Below are 20,024 nucleotides of genomic sequence, written 5' to 3'. Positions count from 1 at the left end.
GCCCCCTTTTCCGTGCTGATGTTCGCACCGTTCTTCGCTCTCTGCGGTGTGGCGCTGCGCACCATTAGGAATGCCATGCGCTGACCTCGTGTGTCCGCAACCCCTGCGGCGGGGGCCCGGGGCTCTTGCAACGCCGCCTGTGGCCTCCTTCTCCCCGCAGTGGTGGCTGCGGTGTGGTGGGGGCGCGTTGCGCCGAGCCTTGGGGTTGCCACGCCGCCCTCGCTTGCGGCGGGAGGTGGGGGGCGTGGGCGGCTGGGGCGAGTGTCCCGCCTCTCTGTCCCCGCGGGGCCGGCGGTGTGGCCTCCCTGTGGGGCTTGCGCTGCGCCGTGCGCGGTTGCGGGGAGGGGCGATGCAGCCCCAGTTTTTTTTTTTTGTCTCCCTCCCCGCTGCCTGCGGCCAAGCCTCCTGCGTGGCCACGCGGCACTTCCCACCCTTTTTCTTCCTTTGCCTCTCCATTTCTTCCTTAAAAAAATAATTGATTTTCCCCTCTGCTTTTCCCTCTATCTCTTCTTTTTTTCATTGTTTGTTTGTTGTCGTTTGTGGCCCTCTCCGCTTGCCGTCCTCATTCTCGAGGACAGAACCAATCGAGGAGGCACCGGCGGGTGTGGCGGAAGAAGGAAGACAACCGTCGCGCTTGACTCTAAGAAAAGAATATCTGCGGGGGCAACGGAGCACGTAGGGGTGGGAATGTACGCTGTGCTCCTCTTTCTCTTGTCTCTTGCCGTGCTTGGCGGCGGCGGCGGCGCACGCGGGGAGGAGGTGCGGAAGAACGACGAAGCGGTGGCGCGGCTGCGCGAGGCGTTGGCGGCGGAGGGCGTTGACCCTCTGCCGGAGCCGCCCCGTGAACTTGGGGTCCACGCGGCCTGCATCCGGCACGGCATGGGCTGCCCCGACACCTACGTGGGGTTCCTTCAGGGGCTGCGGAGGGCCCCCCACACATCTCCCGAGGCGGCGGCGCAGGGTGGGGCTCCGCAGGGCCGAATGCAGCCCAGCGAAGGGAGACGGGGAAGAGAGAGAGGGCGCACAGATCGCGAGGTGATTAGTGAGGCAGAGCTGGAGAACCTGCGGCGTCTGCGTGACGTGTTACGTACGCGGTTGGCCGAGCTCCAGTCACCCGAGCGGCAGTGGAAGTGCCAGGAGTTTCGCTGGCTTCGCAGAGGGCTAGTGATTGCCCAAATGACGCACAACTTAGTTGTGGAATACTACTGGGGGTTTGTCATTCAGCGTCTCCTCCCCTGTGTGCTGTTCGTGACGCTGACGGTGTGGGTGCTGTTTGGCGATCGTATTCCGCGGCAGCACATGCGCAGTCTGCTTGCCAAGGATCCCCTCTGCATCTTGAATGAGGTGATCACCCGCCGCAATTCCCCACACTCCGTGGCGGAGCTTGTGATGAAGCGTGAAAGCTACAATGTCACTGAGATCAGTGACCCCGAGGACATCCACGTCCCTGGTTTTCGTGCCGGCTTTGCGAAGATGAAGGAGGACTCCCTGCGGTCGAGCGCCAATCACCGTCGCGATCGTTGGTTTGTCACACGCTTTGCCCTGCTTGAGGCGCACCATGAAACCCACATTGCGGGTGTCGTCCTGCGACTTCGCTTGGCGCTGAGCGCGGCGGTGCTGCTGGTGCTCTGCTGGACGCTGCTATCCCTCGTCCTGCGAGCATCGGAGATGCGCAGGCGCAGCGATGGCGGGGCCCTGCATTACCTGCTCACCATGTTTTGCCCCTCGTGGGTGACGACGTCGCTCGTCCTCTACGCGGGCTGGTCGTGGGTCGGCGGGATGGTGGCGTACGCCGCGTGGGAGCTGGTGGCAGGGGGGGAGGCGCTCGTGCGCTCCGACGAGCGGGCGGCGGCCCTGCACGAGAAGATCCTGCAGCGCTGGAGCGGCTGACCGGGCGGCGGTGCTAAGGCGCAGCCAGCGGTAGAGCGGGGAAGCGGGAGTGCGAGATGTAGCAAAGAAAAAAAAGCGAAAAGAAACAAAAAGGGTGGGAAACGAAATCGGAAGCGAAGAAACGGTACGTGATGGAAGAGGCAAAAATTTTTTCTTTGTTTTTTTTTTTTCGTGTAGACTTGACGGAGAGGAATGGGAGCGCATAGTTTTTGCGACAAGCGACTTAGGACTGGGGGTGCGCGCTCGCCCCAGCGGGGCGAGGACGAGGACGAGGTGAAGGCACCGCAAGGCAACTCATCTCTTTTTTTTTTTTTGCGCCGTGTACGACCCGGAAGCGCCGCTCCACCGCCGCAAGCTGCCGCCGCTTTTGCGCCCATGGCGCCTGCGTCCCGGCGCGTGTATGCTAAGCGAGGGGGGGGGGGACAGTGCCACCGCCCCGTCTCCGTGACCCCGCACGCCTGCCTTATCCTCTGCCTGCCTGCTTTTTTTTTCCATTCTCTTTCTGGGGGATTGGGGTTTCGTGCACGCTGCGCCTCAACCGAAAAAATAATTATAATACAAAAAAACATAATGGCAGCGAAGGAAGAAGCAGAGTAACGACAGCGGGAGCGAGCGGTAGGGCGCAGCCAGAACATCTCCACTGCAGACTAGAATGGGTGCCATAGAGCAGGTGACGGTGTACGCCGATGTGCGCGACACACGGCTGCTGGAGCAACTCACCACAGCCGTGCTCGCGCTGTGCAGGAACTGCACCATCCACCCGCTCCCTGCCTCAGACGCCGCGGACCCACTACTGTTTTTGCACCTTTGGGAGAAGGAAAGGGATAATGTTTGGGGGTACGTGAATAATAGCGTCCCAATCATGCACCGCCTCGAGTGCTTTGTTACAGACTCAAAGAACCAAGCAGACGGGGTTGTGGCGTATGCGTTGTACTATCGACAGATGCCTGTGCTCTCGCTCGCCGCCGCCGTCACTGGCGCCAAGGAGGAAGAGGAGGCGGAGGCGAGCGAGGACTGGGTTACCGCCGCACTCTACTCCACGGCCGCGGGGCTGGGCTGCGCCTCCCCCAGCGAGGCGCTCTCCGCCTTCTTCACCTTCCCGAAACTGGCGGGCAAGGTTGTGGCGCTGGAGGGCGCGTGCGACACGCTTGTGACGGGGCAGGGCCGGCTGTTGCGCGACTACCTGCGCCGTGCGTGGAGCCTGCCGGTGGAGCTGGTAGGAGCCGGTGGCTGTGACTTGCGGGCCTCCGATCCGGCTGGGGGGGCGCCGGCGGCTGCCAGCGAGGAGGCGGAGCCGGCCGTCTACGCCTCGTTGATCGATGAGCTTCTGCGCAACCCCGAGCTGCGCCCCCTCCGCGACGCGGACCCGCAGCTGCACGGGGCCCTGTGCGCACTTAACCGCCACCACAACCTTCGCCTGCTGCGATACCGGCTGCAGCGCGGCATTCACGTCCTCCTTTGCCGCCCGCTGTCGTTTGTCCTCGAGTGTCTCTTCCGCGGTGGGGCGGCGCAGGCGACGCCGCCGTCGCGGGACCTGTCGGGCGTTGTGGCTTCCGTCCAACACTTTGAACACCACTGGCTGGGGTTGCCGCGGGCGCAGGTGATTCTGATTCGCGAGAGGGATGCCGCCGCCGCTGCGACCAACGCCTCTCAGACGTGGGAAGAGGCTCTTTTGGGCGAGGGGCAAACGCCCATCCTCGGCGCGCTCTCGGGTTGGCGCGTCGTGACGGTGGTGGGCGCCGCAGGCGACGGTGGGCGGCCACCGGCTCAACTGGACGACGCGGTGCGTGACGCGGCGATGTCCGTCTTGGCTCCGGCGGCGGCGGTGGCGGTGGGGCAAAGGCACGAGGGGGAGTGAGGCGAAGAAAAAGCGTTCTTTTTGCTTTCATTGTTCTTTTTTTCCGTGACTTTGTTGCGAGTTTCCTTTTCGTTTTGCCTGAACTTTTTAGTCTGCGGCTGCCTCACACATTCTGCACTGCTTCTATTTCTCTTTCCCTTTTTATGTGACTGTCTAGGCGGTGTGTGTGTGCGTGTGTGCGAGCGCCTGCGAGGAGGGCGGGCTTCTGCGCATGGCGAAGATCAACGCGACCTACAGCTCCGGCTACTACCTCGCGCCGGACACCGACTACCGCAAGCTCGAGGAGCAGCAGCAGCGGGAGCGGAAGCGGCGGCGGCAGGAGGAGCGGGATGGCGACGCAGACGCGTCCGCCGCCGGCGGGGCCATTCGACAGACGTTCGCGATACCGTTCAACGTCATTTGCCTGCACTGCAACCGCCGCATCGCGCGCGGGACGCACGGGTACGTCAACCGGCGCCCGACGAAGGAGAAGTTCATGGGCATCCGCATCTGGGAGCTCGAGTTCCGCTGCATCTTCTGCAAGCGGCACATCTACTTGACCACGGACTACGAAACCGCCAAGCTGACGGGTGGGTATCACTGCAGCCGCAACTGCAGGCGCGGTGAAGGCGACTTCTACGGGACGAATCAAATCAATGAGGCCATTCGGGCGAAGCAGGCGACGGAGGAGGCGGAAAAGGGGTCACTGGATGCATTGGAGCGGGAGAATGAGGCGATGCGGCAGCTGCAGGAGCGTGAGCGTCTGATCGAGGAGCTGGTGGAGTCGCGGGCCGCCACGGAAGAGGAACAGACCCGCGACGAACTCCTGCAGGCGATCCAGGCACGGAAGCGGGGGACGGCGACGCGCCAGCACGAGGGCGAGGCCAGGGAGGAGGAGGGGGAGGAGACAGGCGACCCCGTAGACAAGGCCTCTGCCGACGACGAGGACGACGCGGCCTACCGGCGCTTCGAGGCGCAGCTGCGGTACTGGCAGGAGGAGGCGGAGCGGGCGCTGCAGGGGCACCCAAGAGGTGATGCCGGGGCGGAGGACAAAGTGGCCGCGACGATCACAGCCAAGTACACCGATCACGGGGACAAGCGGCGGAATGTCTTCATGGGCGGATCGGACTCCGGCTCCGACACCGAGGAGGACAAGGGCGGCCGTGGGCCCCCCATGATGGCAGTGAAGAAGGATCCAGGGAGGCCCCTGGTGGCAGCAGCCGGCACTACTTCCACTACTACTACTAAACGCCGCAACGGTAGCGCGCTGGCGTCCCTGCTGGATGACTTGTAAATTCTCCCGCTTGTCGCGGAATCAACGAGGACGAGCGCGCGGCACTTTTGTGTGCGGTGCTGAGAAAGAGGGGTTCTCTTTGAAGTGATGCTTACGTTGTTGTTGTTGTTTCCTCTTCGCTCGCTTGCTTTCTCGCCACTTCTTCCACAGCAGTGGCGCCACTTGTCCCTTCATTCACTCTCCTTTACAGAAGTGTAGGGGCATACATATACACACACACAGACACACAAGGAGAGAGAGAAAAAAAAGGAGTTTTCACTGCTCTCGCCCAAACTTGTTACAGTCAAATAACAACAAATAACTGAGGCGCAAAGGCCTATTGTTTCCTTGCAGTGCCTCCTTCAGTCACGCGGTGGTGGTTCCTTCTTTTTTTTTTTTGTGTGTGTGTTTTTTTTTTGCTTAACACACCTGACGTGGGCGCCGCACACAATCTCCTGCTTGCTGACGTGTCTGTGTTTGCGGGATGCTGCGGCCTGGCGGCGACGGACAGTTTGCTTTCCTTCCGGGGTCGGCGTATCCGGGGCGCCCCCCAAGCGCTGGCGCCGCCCCACATGAGGGGAGGACAAAGGTGCTGGCCCATAACCCGTTCTCCACCATGGGGAGCTGCAGCAGTAGCGCTAGTGAGCATGGCACGCCTAGCCGGAGCGGTTCCGCGGCGCCCTACCAACGCCCCCCCGTGCCATTTGGGGCGGCAGCTTCGCTTCACACGAATGCCCCGCCGGCTCCCAGTGCCGTGGCCGCGGCATCGCAGGAGAAGCAGCCGCTCGCACACACACCGCATCTAACAGCACCGTCACAGCAGCAGCAGCAGCAACGGCAAGAAGAATCGTATCAGCGTCACCAGCAGCCGAGTTTGTCCTCAGCGGAAAGGCTCTACAGGTTCCCGCAAAGAGTAGCGGAAAACGCCGCTGCGGCATCACCGTTTACGACTGCCCAGGGAGCAGCGCCGCCGGCCGTTGCGGAGGCCGCGGGGGCCTATCTAACTCCGTCGGCGAAAGTGCTGCGCGGCGCCTCGCTGAATAGTCTCAGTTCGGCGGCCTCCGGCTTGGACAGGGCTTCAGCTGAGCCCAGTGCGAAGAGGTCATCGTACTTGAGAAATTTGCTTAAAAAGGAACCGCCGGACTTTTTGAAGCCGTCTCCGGGGGGCCCCGTGCGGCGACGGTCGTCGGCTGGGCCAGGGCGTACGCCCAGCCCGTTGGACGGGCGGCTGTCAAGGCTGCAGGCCAACGGCAGCTCGCAGGTGGCCCAAGGATCCCGCTCAGGCAGCACCGGAACTAACGTTGCAGGCGAGCCCCAGCATATGCGAAAACAGCCCTTGCACGATCCCGCTTCTGCGCCTCGTCCGCCGACGCCGAATGGAGGTAAGCAGGCCTCTTCCCCATTCACCAGGGCCTCCATGCCGGTGCAACGACTCAACTCTAGCAACTACGACAACGCCGACGCCAACGCCAACGCCAACAGCTCCTCTGTGTCTATTCCCGCAGGGACCCAGGCCGGACTCCCACGGGTTCTCTCGACGGTAGCAGCGCAGGGGCCGCAGTTTTTCTCGAGAAGTGTTGGGGGCTCCAACACGCAGTTTCCCTCTGGTTCATCTGGGGCAAATGCCACGGAGAAGTCCCTTCATGGCGGTGGCGTGGAGGAGCAGAAGCTTTTATTCCATAGCGTGAGGCCGCAAGACGTAGACGCCTGTGAAGGATCGGCGGTGGGCTCTGAGGTGAAGCCACACCTCGCTGTGAAGGAAGGGGATACCTCACCTTTTGCACAGGATTCACGCTCAGTAACCAGCGAGGCGTCAAGTGCGGCTAGTGGACTGGACGGTGTTGCATCGCCCGCCTTGCCGCGAAAGAAGACGGCGCTACCAGACGAGGTGCCCAAACTCAACTTGCTTCCCAACAACACCGGCGTGGTGGCTGGAGATCTGCCGCCGCCGCCGCCGCCGCCAAGGCCGAATTCAAGAGCTGGCGATTTTGCCGCTCCGTTCCTGCCCACCTCGGCGGACGGGTCGGGACAACGTCAGGAGCTAAATACGCCGCGGAATGGCGGGATGGGGCTACAGATGCAGAGCAATCCATGCCAGGCAACGCCAGGAAAGGAGACGGCGGAGGTTTCACCCGCACCCCTCCGTCCTTCCCGTCAGGCGTCAGAGGAGGTGTTTTTCGGGGCCGCTGCAACCGCCCCAGGGGCGAGTGAAACCACCCGCGCTGGAGGCCCTGCGCCTCGTGGCGGCGGCGACGTTGATGAACCTTCGCTGAAAACCCAACAACCCACTTTGGCTTTTCGCGATTTACCTACCACCATGGTGAGGCTTGGTGCTGCCGAACTTCGTCCAGCTGCGGCGAAGGCGGAGGCAGCGAGGTTTGAGCCGCAGCAGAGCACAAAGATCACGTCGGAAGGGCCCCCTGCCGTGGCGAGTGTGCCACCGCCACCAGCACCGCCTCGGGCAACATGTTCGACATTGGCGTCACTAGAGCGGTCAGATGTTTTTGGCGAGAGGGCGGAGGCTTCGCCTGACGTCCACGAGCCGCCTCTCCCGGCACAAAAACGTCCACCGCATCAACGGTCCAGCAGAAAACCATGCCTTGCCTTATTTACTTCGACTGGGCTTGTGGTTACGGTCTCCAATGCGGCTCGTCCTGGCGGTTTGGCAGTTGTGAAGTCAGAGCGCCTGGTAAATGTGCTTTTCGGACGTGCGCAGAATGTGAAGTGCTCCAAAGTTGGGGAGGAGCACGGAAGGACGTTGCAGCTGTTGGCTGATTCTTCTTCTGCCTTGGTGTCTGGCGCGAGTAATGGCGTGCCACTGACGACGCTTCGGGACGTAGTGGCGAAAATGACGGGTATCGCGCCGCTGTTTCGGGAGGTTCTGCTTTTTATGTTGCGTGACCCACAGCCTGATTGGCGCACAGAAGGGCAAAAGTATCTGATTAAACTACTCGCCAAGGAGGCGGCGCGGGTGCCGATTGCGGACGAATCCTGCCCGAATTATCCGTTAAATGCGGAGGCCCCACAAAATTCAGCCGAGGATTCAGCGAGGGGGCTGCAAAAAATGCAGCAGTTGCTGTGCGCAGGAGAGCGTGAGGCTGCGGTGGGGGTTGCGCTAGAGCACCACCTCTACGCACACGCCATCATCGTTGCAATGATGTGCCCCAAGAAGGAGGACTACATGGGTGTTATTCGTGCTTTGGTGCAGCAGGAGCTGGACCCCTTCTCTCCCCTGGCGCACGCCTACTGCATGTTTAATGAACTGCCTCTCCCGCCATTTGCGCCGGCGCCGGCGCCGCCGCCCTCGCTGTCCGTGCCCGTGGCCCCCGCGTGTGATGCAAATGCTCGAATTCGTTCCTCATGGTTGCAACATGCAGCAGTTTTGGTGTCCAACTTCACAAAGGAGAGCGCGGAGGGGCTGGTGCAGCTCGGAGATTCTTTGGTGAATGCGGGGATGATTGATGCGGCGCACTGCTGCTTCTTGCTGGCCCACCTGAGTCCTATGGGAACCCCGCCGCCCGGCCGTCCGCTCCAACCCAAGCAGCAGCACCTCATGGAACTGCTGCGGACACGCTTGGGCGTCCTTGGCGGGCGCTATCATCCCCAGTGCTCTCGTAGTGCGTTTGTGTCGCCAAAGTCGACGCTGCTGACGGACGTTCTCCAGTTATTTCGCTCCCACCTGGAGAGCCGCGGCTTGGCGGCCACGGAGGACGGCGGCAAACGCTCTCCGCAGCACGGAATTCCAGTCTGCCCGGAGCGGTACAGAGCGGCCTTTCACTACATGCAGGTGTTGTGGCTGCATGAGGTGGGCCTGGGTGAGGAGGCCTCGCGGCTCATGCGTGAGCTTAGTCGGGTTGTGCCACCAGAGTCGAAAAGCGGCTCAGCGTTTACGTTGAACCGCCTCATTTCTGGTGGGGTTGTGCCACCTGCTGCTTCTGCTGCTGCTGGAGCGGAGCAGCTGGCGCCAGCCGCAGGGAGACAAGCGGCAGGGCAGCCGATGCGCGAGGGGCGCGTCTCGCTGCCGGTGTCGATGACGCTGCCGGCTGCGAAGGGGCCGGTGGGTCCACTGCCCGATCGCCGGCCGACGTCCGCGCCACCGCCACCGCCACCGCCACAGCAGCAGAAACAACAGGCACCACCACAACCACCGTCGGCGCCCTCGCTGCAGCCGCAGAAGCAGACGTTGCCGCCGTCGCCTGCACCACCGGCTCTAAAGCCGGGTGCGCCCCCGATCCCAGGAGCGCCAAAGTTTCCTCCTCAGAGAGCGGCAAGCGCGGGGCCCGTCGTAAAAGGGCCCCCACCTCCTTTTTCAGCACATCCAGAGACGCCAACAGCAACAACAGCAACAAATGCCGTGCCGCCTGTAATGACTCCGGCGGAGGCACTTTCGGGTGAGAAGAAACACGCTGCGGCAGATGCGAAGGATGCCGAGGCGGAATTGGCGGCATCCGGGAGTTCGCAGCAACAACCAAAGCCACAGTCGCGAGGGCGCCCAGCCGAAGTGAAGGGGGGCGGAGGGAAACCGTCACAGCGTTCTAGTTCGTTGGAGGCCATCACCAATTTCCTCTTCCGCCGCGGGCGAAGTCAGGAGGCAAAGAAGGAGGAGGCGAAGAAGATGATCATTGACACGGCGAAGCCCCCCAAGTTTGACCCCGTGACTGGGCGTTATCTTTTTGAGGAGACTGAGGAGGAGAAGAAGGTGGCGGAGATGGTCAAGGCGGGGCCGCCCAAGCCGTCGTCGATGGCGGCAAAGTCTCCCGCCGTGGGAGGGGCGCCGCCGTCAATGTTGCGCCCGCCCACCGGACCGGCGGGCACGCCGCGCGGCGGGCCCGGGACGCTTTCACGGGCGCAGTATGTAGACATGTTCAACGCCGCATAAAAAGGTAACTTGCGGGGCGTCTGGACAACAAGAAAGAAGGAAAGCGATTAATAAAGCAACAAAAAACGCACTTACTCTCTCTGCCTCTCTCTCTTTTTTTTCCCCCTCTCCCTCCTTCCCCTCCTCCCTCTCCCTCCTTTTACGCTGTGTGAGTGGCATCCTATTGCTCCCTCGCATTATTTCCCTATGTGGGTGCGGTATCACGGGTCGTGTCCGTACCCAAACTGCAGTGAGAAAAAAAAAAAAAAGACTGGCGTAACGGAAGTAGAAATCGATGCACTGCCCGGAATGCGTACTGCTCTTTTCTGTTTGAGTCATGAGGCTTCTGGTGGCGCCCTTGATAACCGGGGGACGAGGGAGATGGTGAGGGAGAGAGGCTCGGCAAAAGAAAGACAGGCGACGCATTTGGAGAATAAAAAATGTACCGCTCTTCGCTACTTCCACGTTTTCTTATTACTGTCACGCATATTTCTCTTAGACTCTCTTTTATTATTACTATTTTTTCTTTTTTCTTCAAGTGAGTAACGCCGTGGGACGGGAAGCTACTGCTCTCTTCTCTACGCCTTTTACTTTTGTACTTTCTGTCCCTTGTTGCTGTAAAGGAGAATGAGACAGGAAGGGGCGCGCCAGTGAACGCGCTGCGGCCCTGCACGGTCGTGTTTCCCCTCCCTGTTGTAATGTCTTCGCAACGGCAGTTGCTTGCTGCGGACGCGCCTTGTCGTCGCGCGTGCGGGTCGGTGCTTGCCTCCCCATGGCAGGCCACCACAGTACGTCTCATCGCAGTCTCCCGAATCGCCTGAACAGCCCATGAGCGACGCCGCCACGCGTCCTCTGTGGCTGCGAGAGAGCGGGCCTTTCCGCCGGCGAGACCCACAGTGTCTCTAACTAACTAAGTCCGTCTGTGTATGTGTACTGGAGCGCGCCCCTCCTGCGGCGCACAAAACTTCACTGCATGGGGAAGAAGAGCGATGGATGGAATGTGCACGACAGGGAAACGCTGCAAACGACAGTGCGGGCCGGTCGGATCGGTCGAGAGAAGGTGTGTGCGTGGGGGTGGGGGGAGGCAGGGAGTCAGCATGGGCCACTAGCTTCCGTGCAGCTCACAACGGCGCGGGGCACAAAACGGGTGTTTGAAAGTGGAATTGTCGAGGATGACAATGCTGGCGACGAGGATGCGTCTCACCGCATGGGTCGTGGCACCACCAGCGTGATGGTAGCCTCGCGGGGCAACGCCGAGTCTCGACTCGCGTGTGCTTCTGCGCCGTCGTACGCGGGGAACTCGCTGTGCATTTCCACTCGGCGTGTAGCATCGGTTGGAGGCTTAGCGATACAAGGAGCTGCACGTACCAAGTGTCTTTTTGCCACTCTCTGTACCTTGTGGGGCGTCGCTGGCTTTTGTCTTTTGTGGCCTTTTGGCTTTCCTTCTCTCGCCGTTCTGGCTGTATCTGCGGCCTTGTGCTTTTTCTCCTTTTTGCTGGCCATTTGGGTTGCAGCTGTGAATTTGTGCCGGAAAGCAGGGTGAATTCCCTTCCCCCTCTCCTCCTGCTTCTTTTTTTTTTCCGTTTTGTATGTTTCTTTTTTTTTTTGGGGGGGGGCGTGAGCTGAAATGCCTCTTTTACGCGTCGCTTCTGCTGGGTCGGTGCGTGCGTGAGATTGATCCTTGCTGCTGCTCTTCTTCCTCGCTGGCGCGCCGGGGCGGTGGCGCATTGCTCGTTTCTCGTTCGCCCTCTACTCCTCTGCCTCCGCGGCAGCGACAGCTGTGTAGGATGCCGAGCAGTGGGGAGGGCAACGCGCGCGCGCTGGGCGAGCCACTCTTGGCTCACGAATGTGGCCCAGAGCCGTGGCAGCGGGCCGGGCTGCCCGAGGCCGCCGCACACTCCGCACAGGGAGAGACGAGGAGGGAGGAGGGCGGCCCGTACGCCCTCCCGGTTTCAAGTGCACCTAAAAAGCCTCGAGGCCGATTGGTGGCAGAGCTGCAGATTGAGACCCTTTCGACGACGTTCGCACGCGTGTTCTTTTACTCGTGGTACCTAGTGCTCTTCTTGGCCCTGCTTCTGCAGTCCGTGGTTTCGCTGCAGTGGAAAATGACCAACATATGTGGGGCCACGCCGGAGAGCCTCTATCAGCTTGACACATGGAGTAGCCCCTGTGTTGAGAGTCGCGTGGTGCCATCCCGTGCCATTGACTGGTCCAGCTTCGCCGTGGGTGGAGAGACGCTTGCTGTTCCCGTGGACCTTGTGCAGGCCTCCACGTTGGGTGGGGAGGCCGCGGTGCCGTCGACGGCGCGGGACGCTGTGGTGCGGAATGATACGCGGCTCCGTCGCCAGTGCAATCTCCGCTGGGTGGGTGGTGGCGAAGGAATGTCCTTGGACGTCAAGCTCAACCGCTTCGTGCGTGTCATTCTGAGCATGGCCTCACCACAGGACCAGTTGCCGGAGGGAGTTGAGTGGAAGCGGTACCCACTCTTGGTGGCCCTTGAGGAGTCACCACTCGCGCCAGATAACGAGACGAGCAGCAGTAGTCGTGTCCCGCCTTCGAAGGAAGCCTTTTTTTACAACACCAGTACGGTGTGCCATCGTGCCAGCCCGCGTTGTTCCTCCGTGGTGCTTCCACAGACTGTGGCGGTGGCCACGAACGAGTCGCAAATTACGCTTACCATCTTTGGCGTGGACGAGGCTTTAGGAAACGTTTCGGCTGCATCGGCCGTGGGGATATTCTTTCAAAGGTCTTCGTACACCATGAGCACCATTGTTTGCCGCTACCTCTTTCTTTTCTTCTCCATCCTCCAACTCATTCGGTTTATCTACCGCAAGCGGTACTCGAGGACCTTGTATGAGCAGTACTGGGTGATGGTTCTGCACCTGGCGCTTTACCTTTACCTCGACCCCGCTTTTGTTGCGGGTATCTACGCAACTCACAGCAGCATGGTGTATCACTTTTTGGAGTTTCGCGTTCCGACCTACTTTGCCGCCTTTCTGAGCTGTTTTATCTTTGCATTTATTACGGCCTCCATAACCTGGGCGGCGGGCACAGGCGGGGCGACGGCGCGGTACCGGCCCCTGACAGAGCATGAGGGAGGAATGCAAAGTGTGGGGCCGTGCCCCTCCGCGGCAGCCCCGTCGCCGCCCTTGCGAACCCCACGACTGACGGTTGGCGTACCACCCACGGCAGCACCATCGCTCCAACAGCAGCTTCATCACGACGAGGAGCAACACTTGACACCAAGGGACATCTCGCGGCGGGCGTCCTTTGCGGGCTCCGATGGGGTTCGTCCTATTGACGTGATACATCGCGCCACTCCGCTCTGGGCGAAGATGTCAATGACAAACTATTTACTGGCTGTCTTTTTCCTTGACGTTGCCCAAGCGTACCTTGGGGGCTGGGATTGGGGAACGGATATGGCGTGCGTGAGCTTCGCGTGCCTGTATATGCGTTACACCCTTTACAGCCTCATGCTGATTTTTATTGTTTTGTGTTGTGTGTTGCTTGTGCAACTTCACCGCAGTCTTGGACGTCTCCCGTACTTGGAGACGCGGCCGTCGCAGCTGGCATGTCGTGTGTTTATTTTTGTCTTCACGACGGCCTTGACGTACTTTATTGTGCAGGTGACCCTGATTGCCTTTCTCTACCCTCAGATCCTCGGCATCGTGGCCTACCAGCCGTTCACGCAGCTCTCTGCGGTGATTGTCTCTACCTTCTTTGTAAACTACGTGACGTTTGTCTACACGACCACGGTTGCCTCTCGTCGTGTGCCGATTCGCCCTGAGAATCCGCATTGGCGTCGTGTTCGATGGTCGCGCGAGTGGTATCGCTGGCTCAACCTCCACGGTGGGATACTCTACATCTTTCACAACGAGCGGCAGGAGCGATACTTTAACTGGCTGCAGGACAACGGGAAGAAGTTCACAAGGGGGCGCGGTGGGGAAACCGTTTCGGCTGGGAAGCAACAGCGCGGGGAGGCAGCGAATGGCTTTGTGCGAGGGGGCGGGGGGGCGGATGCCGTCGCCGCTTCCTTGGATCGTGTGGGAAAGACGTATCGCCAGGCGGCGACAGCGGCGGGGGTTGCGGGTGTTGACAGGAGCTTCTCGCCAGAGAGCGGCAGCGGCAGCAGCGACAGCGACAGCGACCTCGATGGCGGTCGCGAGGGCTCACCGGCGGGGGGGCCGCATTCTCCCCGCGTCCCGCAGTCCCGGAGTGGGGTGGTGGAGTTTCTGGAGAAGGCCGAGCGTCAGTTGATTGACGGGCCCGCCGTTTTTATCGACCACCTCGAGGAGGCGCTGGTGGACCCGCTGCAAGCACTCCTCTTTCGCCGCAGGGGCCGAATGCCCTTCTTCAACCTTGAGACCGCCACGGACTGCCTCAACTTGTCGTGGGAGGCGTACTTGCCGACGGAGAGGCAGGAGGCGACCGAGCGGGTGACGGAGGCGGCCGAGGTCGCAGAGGGGCCCGCCGCTGCTCTGTTTCAGCGTCTCCAGCGCCGTTATTTCTCCTGCGGCCCCGCGGTTGGCGGGGAGACGCATGGTAATGGTGACGACGACGGCAGCGGTGGCGGTGAGGCAGACGGGGGCAAACGCCACAACGGCAGTCCTCATGACGGCGGCGAGTCAGGAAGAGAGGGTGAGACGCAGGCGGAGACACCCGCTGTGCCTCTGGCGAAGGAGCCCTTGCCCGCTTCAGAGATGAGCACGGAGCAGTACGGCTACAAGCAGCTTGCCGTGTTTGAGGTTCGTGAAGTGCGGGTGGTCATCACGGTCATGGACACAACTCTTCCTTGCCACCATCGCAAGCTTCCGCGTCTTGTGATAGCGTTTCGCGGCACGGACAATCTTTCTAACGCCCGCGAGGATTTGCGTTTCCGTCAACGCATTTGGAGAGAAGTTGACGCCCTGCGCAACTGGGGCCTCAAGCGGCGCGCCAAAGTCCACACGGGATTTCTGACCATGTGGCTTTCACTCAAGGAGGCGGTGCTTCACACGACTAAGTCGTACTTGAGTGAACACCCCGAAGAGGTATACGGTGTGTATTGCACAGGCCACAGTCTTGGCGGCGCGCTTGCGACGCTCTGTGCGTACAGTATGCAGCGAATGCTACGCCTCATGGCCTATCCACTTCTGGAGGTGACGGTTTACACCTTTGGGCAACCGCCACTTGGCAATAAGGTCTTTCAGACGGCCTACAACAAGGCTGTTCCACGCACCTTTCGTGTCGTGAATGAGAGTGACGCGGTGTCCTTCCTCACGCTCTTTGGGGGTTGTCATGTGGGTATTGAAGTGGACATTGACCGCCACGGCAACTACATCTGCAAGCCGATGTTTATTGAGCGCTGGTTCCGCCCTACGCAGGGCAGGGGGTTCGCCGTTGCGAACCACACACTTGCCTCCTACGCCCAATCCCTCAATGCCGTGGCGGCGCGCAATAGTGGGGGTTCCTGCAAAGTGCGTTGCCTGGAGCCGTACGTCAGCAGCACGGAGGCGGTGTCGGGCGCCGCCGCGCCGCAGTCGGTGCATTCTCCTCCGTTGTCCGTGTAGCGAGGCCCCCGCCTGCTGCCTGGCTCCCTGCCGCTGGCGTAACTCACAGCTCCAACGTTGCTTCACGGGGGAATAGTTGAATTGGCGAAGAGACAATTCCTCCTCGAGAGCAAAAAAAAACGAAAAAAAAAAGGGGGAAACTTCATTCTACTCCAAAAAAAAAAAACGTGCGGGGTACACGGAGCTACGCTGACCCTAACTGACTTTGGTTTTAGTGTTTTGCTTGGCGGCAGTCGTTCCGTGGTAAGTGTGCGTGTTGCGGACTTCTTTCTCTATTCTCAGTGAACTGCAAAATGCACAGTCTTTTCCCACAGCTTTGTTGTTGTTGTTTTTTTTTTGTCTTGTGCCTGTTTAGAATTCGCCGCCTGGCGGGAAGAGCGTGGCCCGCCCCCGCCGCAACTCCCTCCCCTTAATGCGGCCCACTGCTTCCCCATTTTTTCCCCCGCACTTCCTCCAGCTTGTAACGAGGGATGCCGCACGCTTCCGGTGTGTCCGTGTGTGCTTGTGTGCAATTTCTCTTTGCCTCTGCGCGCTGTTCTTTTTTGTTTTGTAGGGATCGAAGCGCTCGGTACGGGACCCGCGCCTGGCTCCCGGCAGACGCGCTTGCCGGGGAGTGGGGGGGCGGTTGACTTGGGCTGCACTGGCGTGCTTGCGCCAAGGCGGCGGCAATGCGTCAGGGGCATCATCGTCTGAGCCTTCAGCAGAGTGCGGGGCCCCGGGCGGCGGGGCCGGCGGACGTCAGCGCGGCGGACAGTGCCGAGGCCGACGCTGGGCCCTCGGCGAGGGGGCACGAGGAGCGCCCTTCTGAAAGTTTACACAACGCGGTGGGGGAGTCGTGCGGGCAGAAGCAAGTAAAATGCGTTATCCCTCGGGCACCGCGACGGAATTTGCACCTTATTCGTAGCCACGCACCAGCAGCTGCGGCCCCCAAGAAGGAACGAGGCGGCCCATTTTGTTTTTCGCGCGGTTTCTCTTCAGAGCCCGTGGAGCTGCAGATTGAGGGACTCTCCTTCCTTGTTGGGAGGGCCACGTTGTACCTGTGGTATTCGGTGATTATTTCCGCTGCGGTTGTGCAGAGTATGGACTTTCTTGCCTGGGGCTTGGTGAGCATCTGTGGCGAGGAAGTGGCTGATTTGCGCCACTACGACAAGTGGACAAGTCCGTGCGTAACAAGCACGGCGGAAAACACCACGGATGGGTTGTACACTATTCGTTGGGAAGGAGGACCATACAAGAAAGGCTTTGATGACAGCTCAGTGCGCTTCACGAGAGTGGTTCTCAGCCTGGCAAACGCCGAGGACTGGGGCAACGGCACGGAGACAGTGCGTAGCTACAACATCACGGCGGTCATTCCTTATGATGTGGTGTCGGGTGATTTTTCCGCGCTTTCGTTCACCGTCACGTGTACCCGGAAATCGCCTCGCTGCAGTCAATTCGATCTCCCCGCTGAGGTCGTTTTAAATAATACCTCAACCGGGAGAAAATCACTGACACTTATTGGAGTCCCGGCCCCTCTTGCCCGCGTCGTCGGCAATTCCTCCGTTGGAGTTGTGTTTCAGAAGTATGCCTACTCCCAGGGCGTATTTATCTGGAGGTATTTATTTTTGCTGCTTTCGTTTTTGCACTTCTTGCGCTTTATTGTGTACAAAAAATTCACTAGTACACTGCACGAGCAGAGTTGGGTGGTGGTGCTGCAGCTCGCACTCTTCTGGTACCTAAACCCTCTCTATGCCTTGAACTACTCCAAGGGGCGGCCGTCGTTGGTGCTCCACTTTTTGGAGTCGCACTTCCCCACCTGGTTTGTGGCGGTGTACGTGGGATTTATGCTCTCCGCCATCACGGCCACGATGCCGTGGACACCGCCAACGTACGAGCAGCAGCCAGGGGTGTATAACATCCTGACTCTGAGCGGCATCAAGGGATATTTCTGCCACAGCGCCACTGTGTACGACCCGCCATTGTGGACAAAGTGGTTGGTGGTGGCGTACGTCCTCGTTATCATCGTCTTGGACATCGTTGGGGAGTCACTGCACGCCGCGGGGTCGCTAGAAATATGGGGGGACCCCCTTCACTCGATCCACTACGCCGTGGCGGTCCTCCTCCTGCTTGGGTGCGCTGTTTGTTGCGTTTTGCTCGTCCATGTGCATCGCAACATGGGCGCAAAGTCGTACCTAAATTCCCGGCCGCAGCAGTTGGCCTCCCGTTTTTTGATTCTCATCTTCGTGACCTCGCTACTCTACTTCGTGTTCCACATTATTATCTTCTTCCTGCGCTACCGCACCATCCCTGGCATGACGGTGACCCAGCCCATGATCCAGCTCCCGGCCCTCATGGTCTCCGTCTTCCTTGTGAACATCATGACACTCATATACACCACCCGGAAGCGCGGCGACCTGGTGCCGGTTCACCCACGCGATGAGCGCTGGAAGCTGATGGTGTGGCCCGACACGTGGTACCGTTGGCTCTCCCGCCACGGTGGGAGCATGTACATTTTTCATACGGAGGCGGAGGAGCTGACGTTTAACTGGAACCAGATCGGCTACCGCAAACGACAATACAAGGCGAAGACGATGCGGCGGAGGGGGCGGTGGAGCGGGGCGTCCATCCTCAGGCGTGCACTGCCACGGGCGCTGGCGCAGCGACTGCATCATTCACACGCCGACGCTGAGCCCGCTCCGGAAACGCCGGAGGCTTGCAGCGCCCAGGCGAACTCTTGCTCCGCCTTTGCCTCTCTCCGCACGGAGTCGCGCGAGCACCCTACGATTCTCAACATGGACCGCACCTCCACCATGTTTCTCCCGACCCGGACGCCCCGGAATGCCCCCTTCGCGGGGCGACAGGGTCTCCACAGCCAAGTGAGTTTCAGAGAGGGAAATGAAAGTGAAGCCGAGGATAGGAACTTCGAATCACTGACAGAACGGCAGTCTACCGACGATGTTCCCCTGCGCGAGGCCGAGGGGCGACGGGGGCGGCCGGCGCCACCGCAACTAGCGCCGGGTTTACAAAATTCTCTTGCATGCGGAGCCGGGGAAGCGCCTTTTGCAGCTTCGGAGACCTCCCCGATAGGTCCGCAGCGCCGCCGCCACGCAAGAGCCGCGGTGGAGGACGATAACGCGGCGGCGGCGGCGCAGGAGGAGGCGGAGGACAGCAAGGAGGATGATGGGTACGACCTTTCGCGGAATATGGCGTCGCGCACCTTTGGCCGTGCGCGTGAAAAGATGGACTCCCTCATGCGGGGTGCGGAGCGGACCTTTATTTCGCGACCACTTGATGCCTTTGAGCACTTTGAGACGTTTGTCCTTGAAGCAGCCGCGCGACCCTTCCGGGAGGTTGACTATCTTCCCTTTTTTAACCTTGAGACGGCGATTGGCTGCTTTAACTTGTCCTGGGAGGCGTACGGAACCTCGCATCGGGGGGAGGGGGGGGTTTTGCGGCGGCGGCCGTTTTCCCTGTCGCGTTTGTGCTGCAGCTGCTGCTCCGCCGCCGACTCCTCCTCGGACGGTGAGGTGCGGGTGCCCATTGCGGATTCAGAAGCGCCAGCGGCGACCGCACGGCACGAGCCACACCCCTGTGAGGACGAGGGCGGGAACCGGGTCGAGCGCAGTGCGCAACAGGGCCAGGCGGATCCCAACGCCCCACCGCCCATCGATGTGGAGCGCTACGGGTACCGTCTTTGTGCCGTTTTAGAGGCCATGGATGTGCAGGTGGTCATTTCGGCCCTAGACAGCGCCGATGCAGTTGCCGAGGGCAAAGCTCCCCGCATTGTCATTGCTTTTCGGGGCACGATGAGTATGAGCAATGCCTGGCAGGACTTGCGCGTGCGTCGAGTGGTGTGGGACGAAATGGTGGAAGGAGAACCAGGACTCTCCCGAGACATGTGCTGTGAGACGAAACCGACCGTGCATGTGGGATTTCTCTCCATTTGGAACGCCCACCGTGAGCACGTCTGTGGGAAGTTGTGGGAGGAGCTTTCAGCCAACCCTTCCACAGTGTACCGTGTGTATTGCACAGGCCACAGTCTTGGCGGCGCGCTTGCGACGCTCTGTGCATATAGTGTGTGTGGACTGCTGCGCCGAAACAATTACGCTCTCGCGGAGGTGACGGTTTACACCTTTGGGCAACCGCCACTTGGCAATAAGGTCTTTCAGACGGCCTACAACAAGGCCGTTCCACGCACGTTTCGAGTCGTGAATGAGAGTGACTTGGTGGGATCAATCAGCATGTACGGTTCGCACATTGGCGTTGAGGTGGACATTGACCGCCACGGCAACTACATCTGCAAGCCGACGTACATGGAGCAACTGTTTCGTCCTATGAAGGGCAAGGGGTTCGCGGTTGAAAACCACCTCATGGAAAGTTACAGCGTCTCCTTGAACGCTGTTGCGAAGGGAACGAGCTGTCCATCCGTGGCCTACGCGAGGGAAGGCGACGGCGGCGGCGGCGGCGGCGACCACGACGCTGCGAGTGATGGGGCAGCGCCAGGGCCGAGCGAGACTGAGCATACGGGTTGAAAACCGTAGGCACTTTGGAACCCCAGTTCAGCTCCGGGTATAATGTGGCTTCTGGGGAGGTGGGAGCAGCGGCTAAACAATAACCACTGTGTTCCCCCCCCCTCCG

General features: G+C 60.6%; 7 protein-coding genes across 7 annotated transcripts, besides 8 other annotated features; all 7 read left to right on the top strand.

Moving 5' to 3' along the window:
* Positions 1–507: 507 nt before the first annotated feature.
* Positions 508–541: a microsatellite.
* Positions 542–687: 146 nt separating this feature from the next.
* Tco025E_02124 (uncharacterized protein) lies at positions 688–1,890 on the top strand (the record flags this gene model as incomplete). Its single annotated transcript, XM_029369059.1, has 1 exon — positions 688–1,890. One exon carries the CDS (start codon positions 688–690, stop codon positions 1,888–1,890), a length of 1,203 nt encoding a protein of 400 aa, XP_029230834.1.
* Positions 1,891–2,037: 147 nt separating this feature from the next.
* Positions 2,038–2,060: a microsatellite.
* A 482-nt stretch (positions 2,061–2,542) lies between these two features.
* Positions 2,543–3,748, top strand: Tco025E_02123 (uncharacterized protein; the record flags this gene model as incomplete). Its single annotated transcript, XM_029369058.1, has 1 exon — positions 2,543–3,748. The coding sequence occupies one exon, from the start codon at positions 2,543–2,545 to the stop codon at positions 3,746–3,748; it is 1,206 nt and encodes a 401-aa protein (XP_029230833.1).
* A 160-nt stretch (positions 3,749–3,908) lies between these two features.
* Positions 3,909–3,927: a microsatellite.
* Positions 3,928–3,959: 32 nt separating this feature from the next.
* Tco025E_02122 (uncharacterized protein) lies at positions 3,960–5,021 on the top strand (the record flags this gene model as incomplete). The annotated part of the gene is made up of 1 exon (XM_029369057.1): positions 3,960–5,021. The coding sequence occupies one exon, from the start codon at positions 3,960–3,962 to the stop codon at positions 5,019–5,021; it is 1,062 nt and encodes a 353-aa protein (XP_029230832.1).
* A 201-nt stretch (positions 5,022–5,222) lies between these two features.
* Positions 5,223–5,250: a microsatellite.
* A 134-nt stretch (positions 5,251–5,384) lies between these two features.
* Positions 5,385–5,418: a sequence feature (A-rich).
* A 66-nt stretch (positions 5,419–5,484) lies between these two features.
* Tco025E_02121 (uncharacterized protein) lies at positions 5,485–9,879 on the top strand (the record flags this gene model as incomplete). The annotated part of the gene is made up of 1 exon (XM_029369056.1): positions 5,485–9,879. The coding sequence occupies one exon, from the start codon at positions 5,485–5,487 to the stop codon at positions 9,877–9,879; it is 4,395 nt and encodes a 1,464-aa protein (XP_029230831.1).
* A 74-nt stretch (positions 9,880–9,953) lies between these two features.
* Positions 9,954–10,015: a sequence feature (GA-rich).
* Positions 10,016–10,831: 816 nt separating this feature from the next.
* Tco025E_02120 (uncharacterized protein) lies at positions 10,832–11,401 on the top strand (the record flags this gene model as incomplete). Its single annotated transcript, XM_029369055.1, has 1 exon — positions 10,832–11,401. One exon carries the CDS (start codon positions 10,832–10,834, stop codon positions 11,399–11,401), a length of 570 nt encoding a protein of 189 aa, XP_029230830.1.
* Positions 11,402–11,425: 24 nt separating this feature from the next.
* Positions 11,426–11,465: a sequence feature (A-rich).
* A 180-nt stretch (positions 11,466–11,645) lies between these two features.
* Positions 11,646–15,407, top strand: Tco025E_02119 (putative lipase domain protein; the record flags this gene model as incomplete). Its single annotated transcript, XM_029369054.1, has 1 exon — positions 11,646–15,407. One exon carries the CDS (start codon positions 11,646–11,648, stop codon positions 15,405–15,407), a length of 3,762 nt encoding a protein of 1,253 aa, XP_029230829.1.
* Positions 15,408–15,723: 316 nt separating this feature from the next.
* Positions 15,724–15,747: a microsatellite.
* A 328-nt stretch (positions 15,748–16,075) lies between these two features.
* On the top strand, positions 16,076–19,918 carry Tco025E_02118 (putative lipase domain protein; the record flags this gene model as incomplete). The annotated part of the gene is made up of 1 exon (XM_029369053.1): positions 16,076–19,918. One exon carries the CDS (start codon positions 16,076–16,078, stop codon positions 19,916–19,918), a length of 3,843 nt encoding a protein of 1,280 aa, XP_029230828.1.
* Between the last annotated feature and the right edge of the window lie 106 nt (positions 19,919–20,024).

Source organism: Trypanosoma conorhini (genome assembly GCF_003719485.1).
Source record: "Trypanosoma conorhini strain 025E chromosome Unknown Tco_14.4_contig_00079, whole genome shotgun sequence".
NCBI classification, from domain to species: domain Eukaryota; phylum Euglenozoa; class Kinetoplastea; order Trypanosomatida; family Trypanosomatidae; genus Trypanosoma; species Trypanosoma conorhini.
Note: the sequence above shows the minus strand (reverse complement) of the source record. Positions and strands in the feature narration are given on the sequence as shown.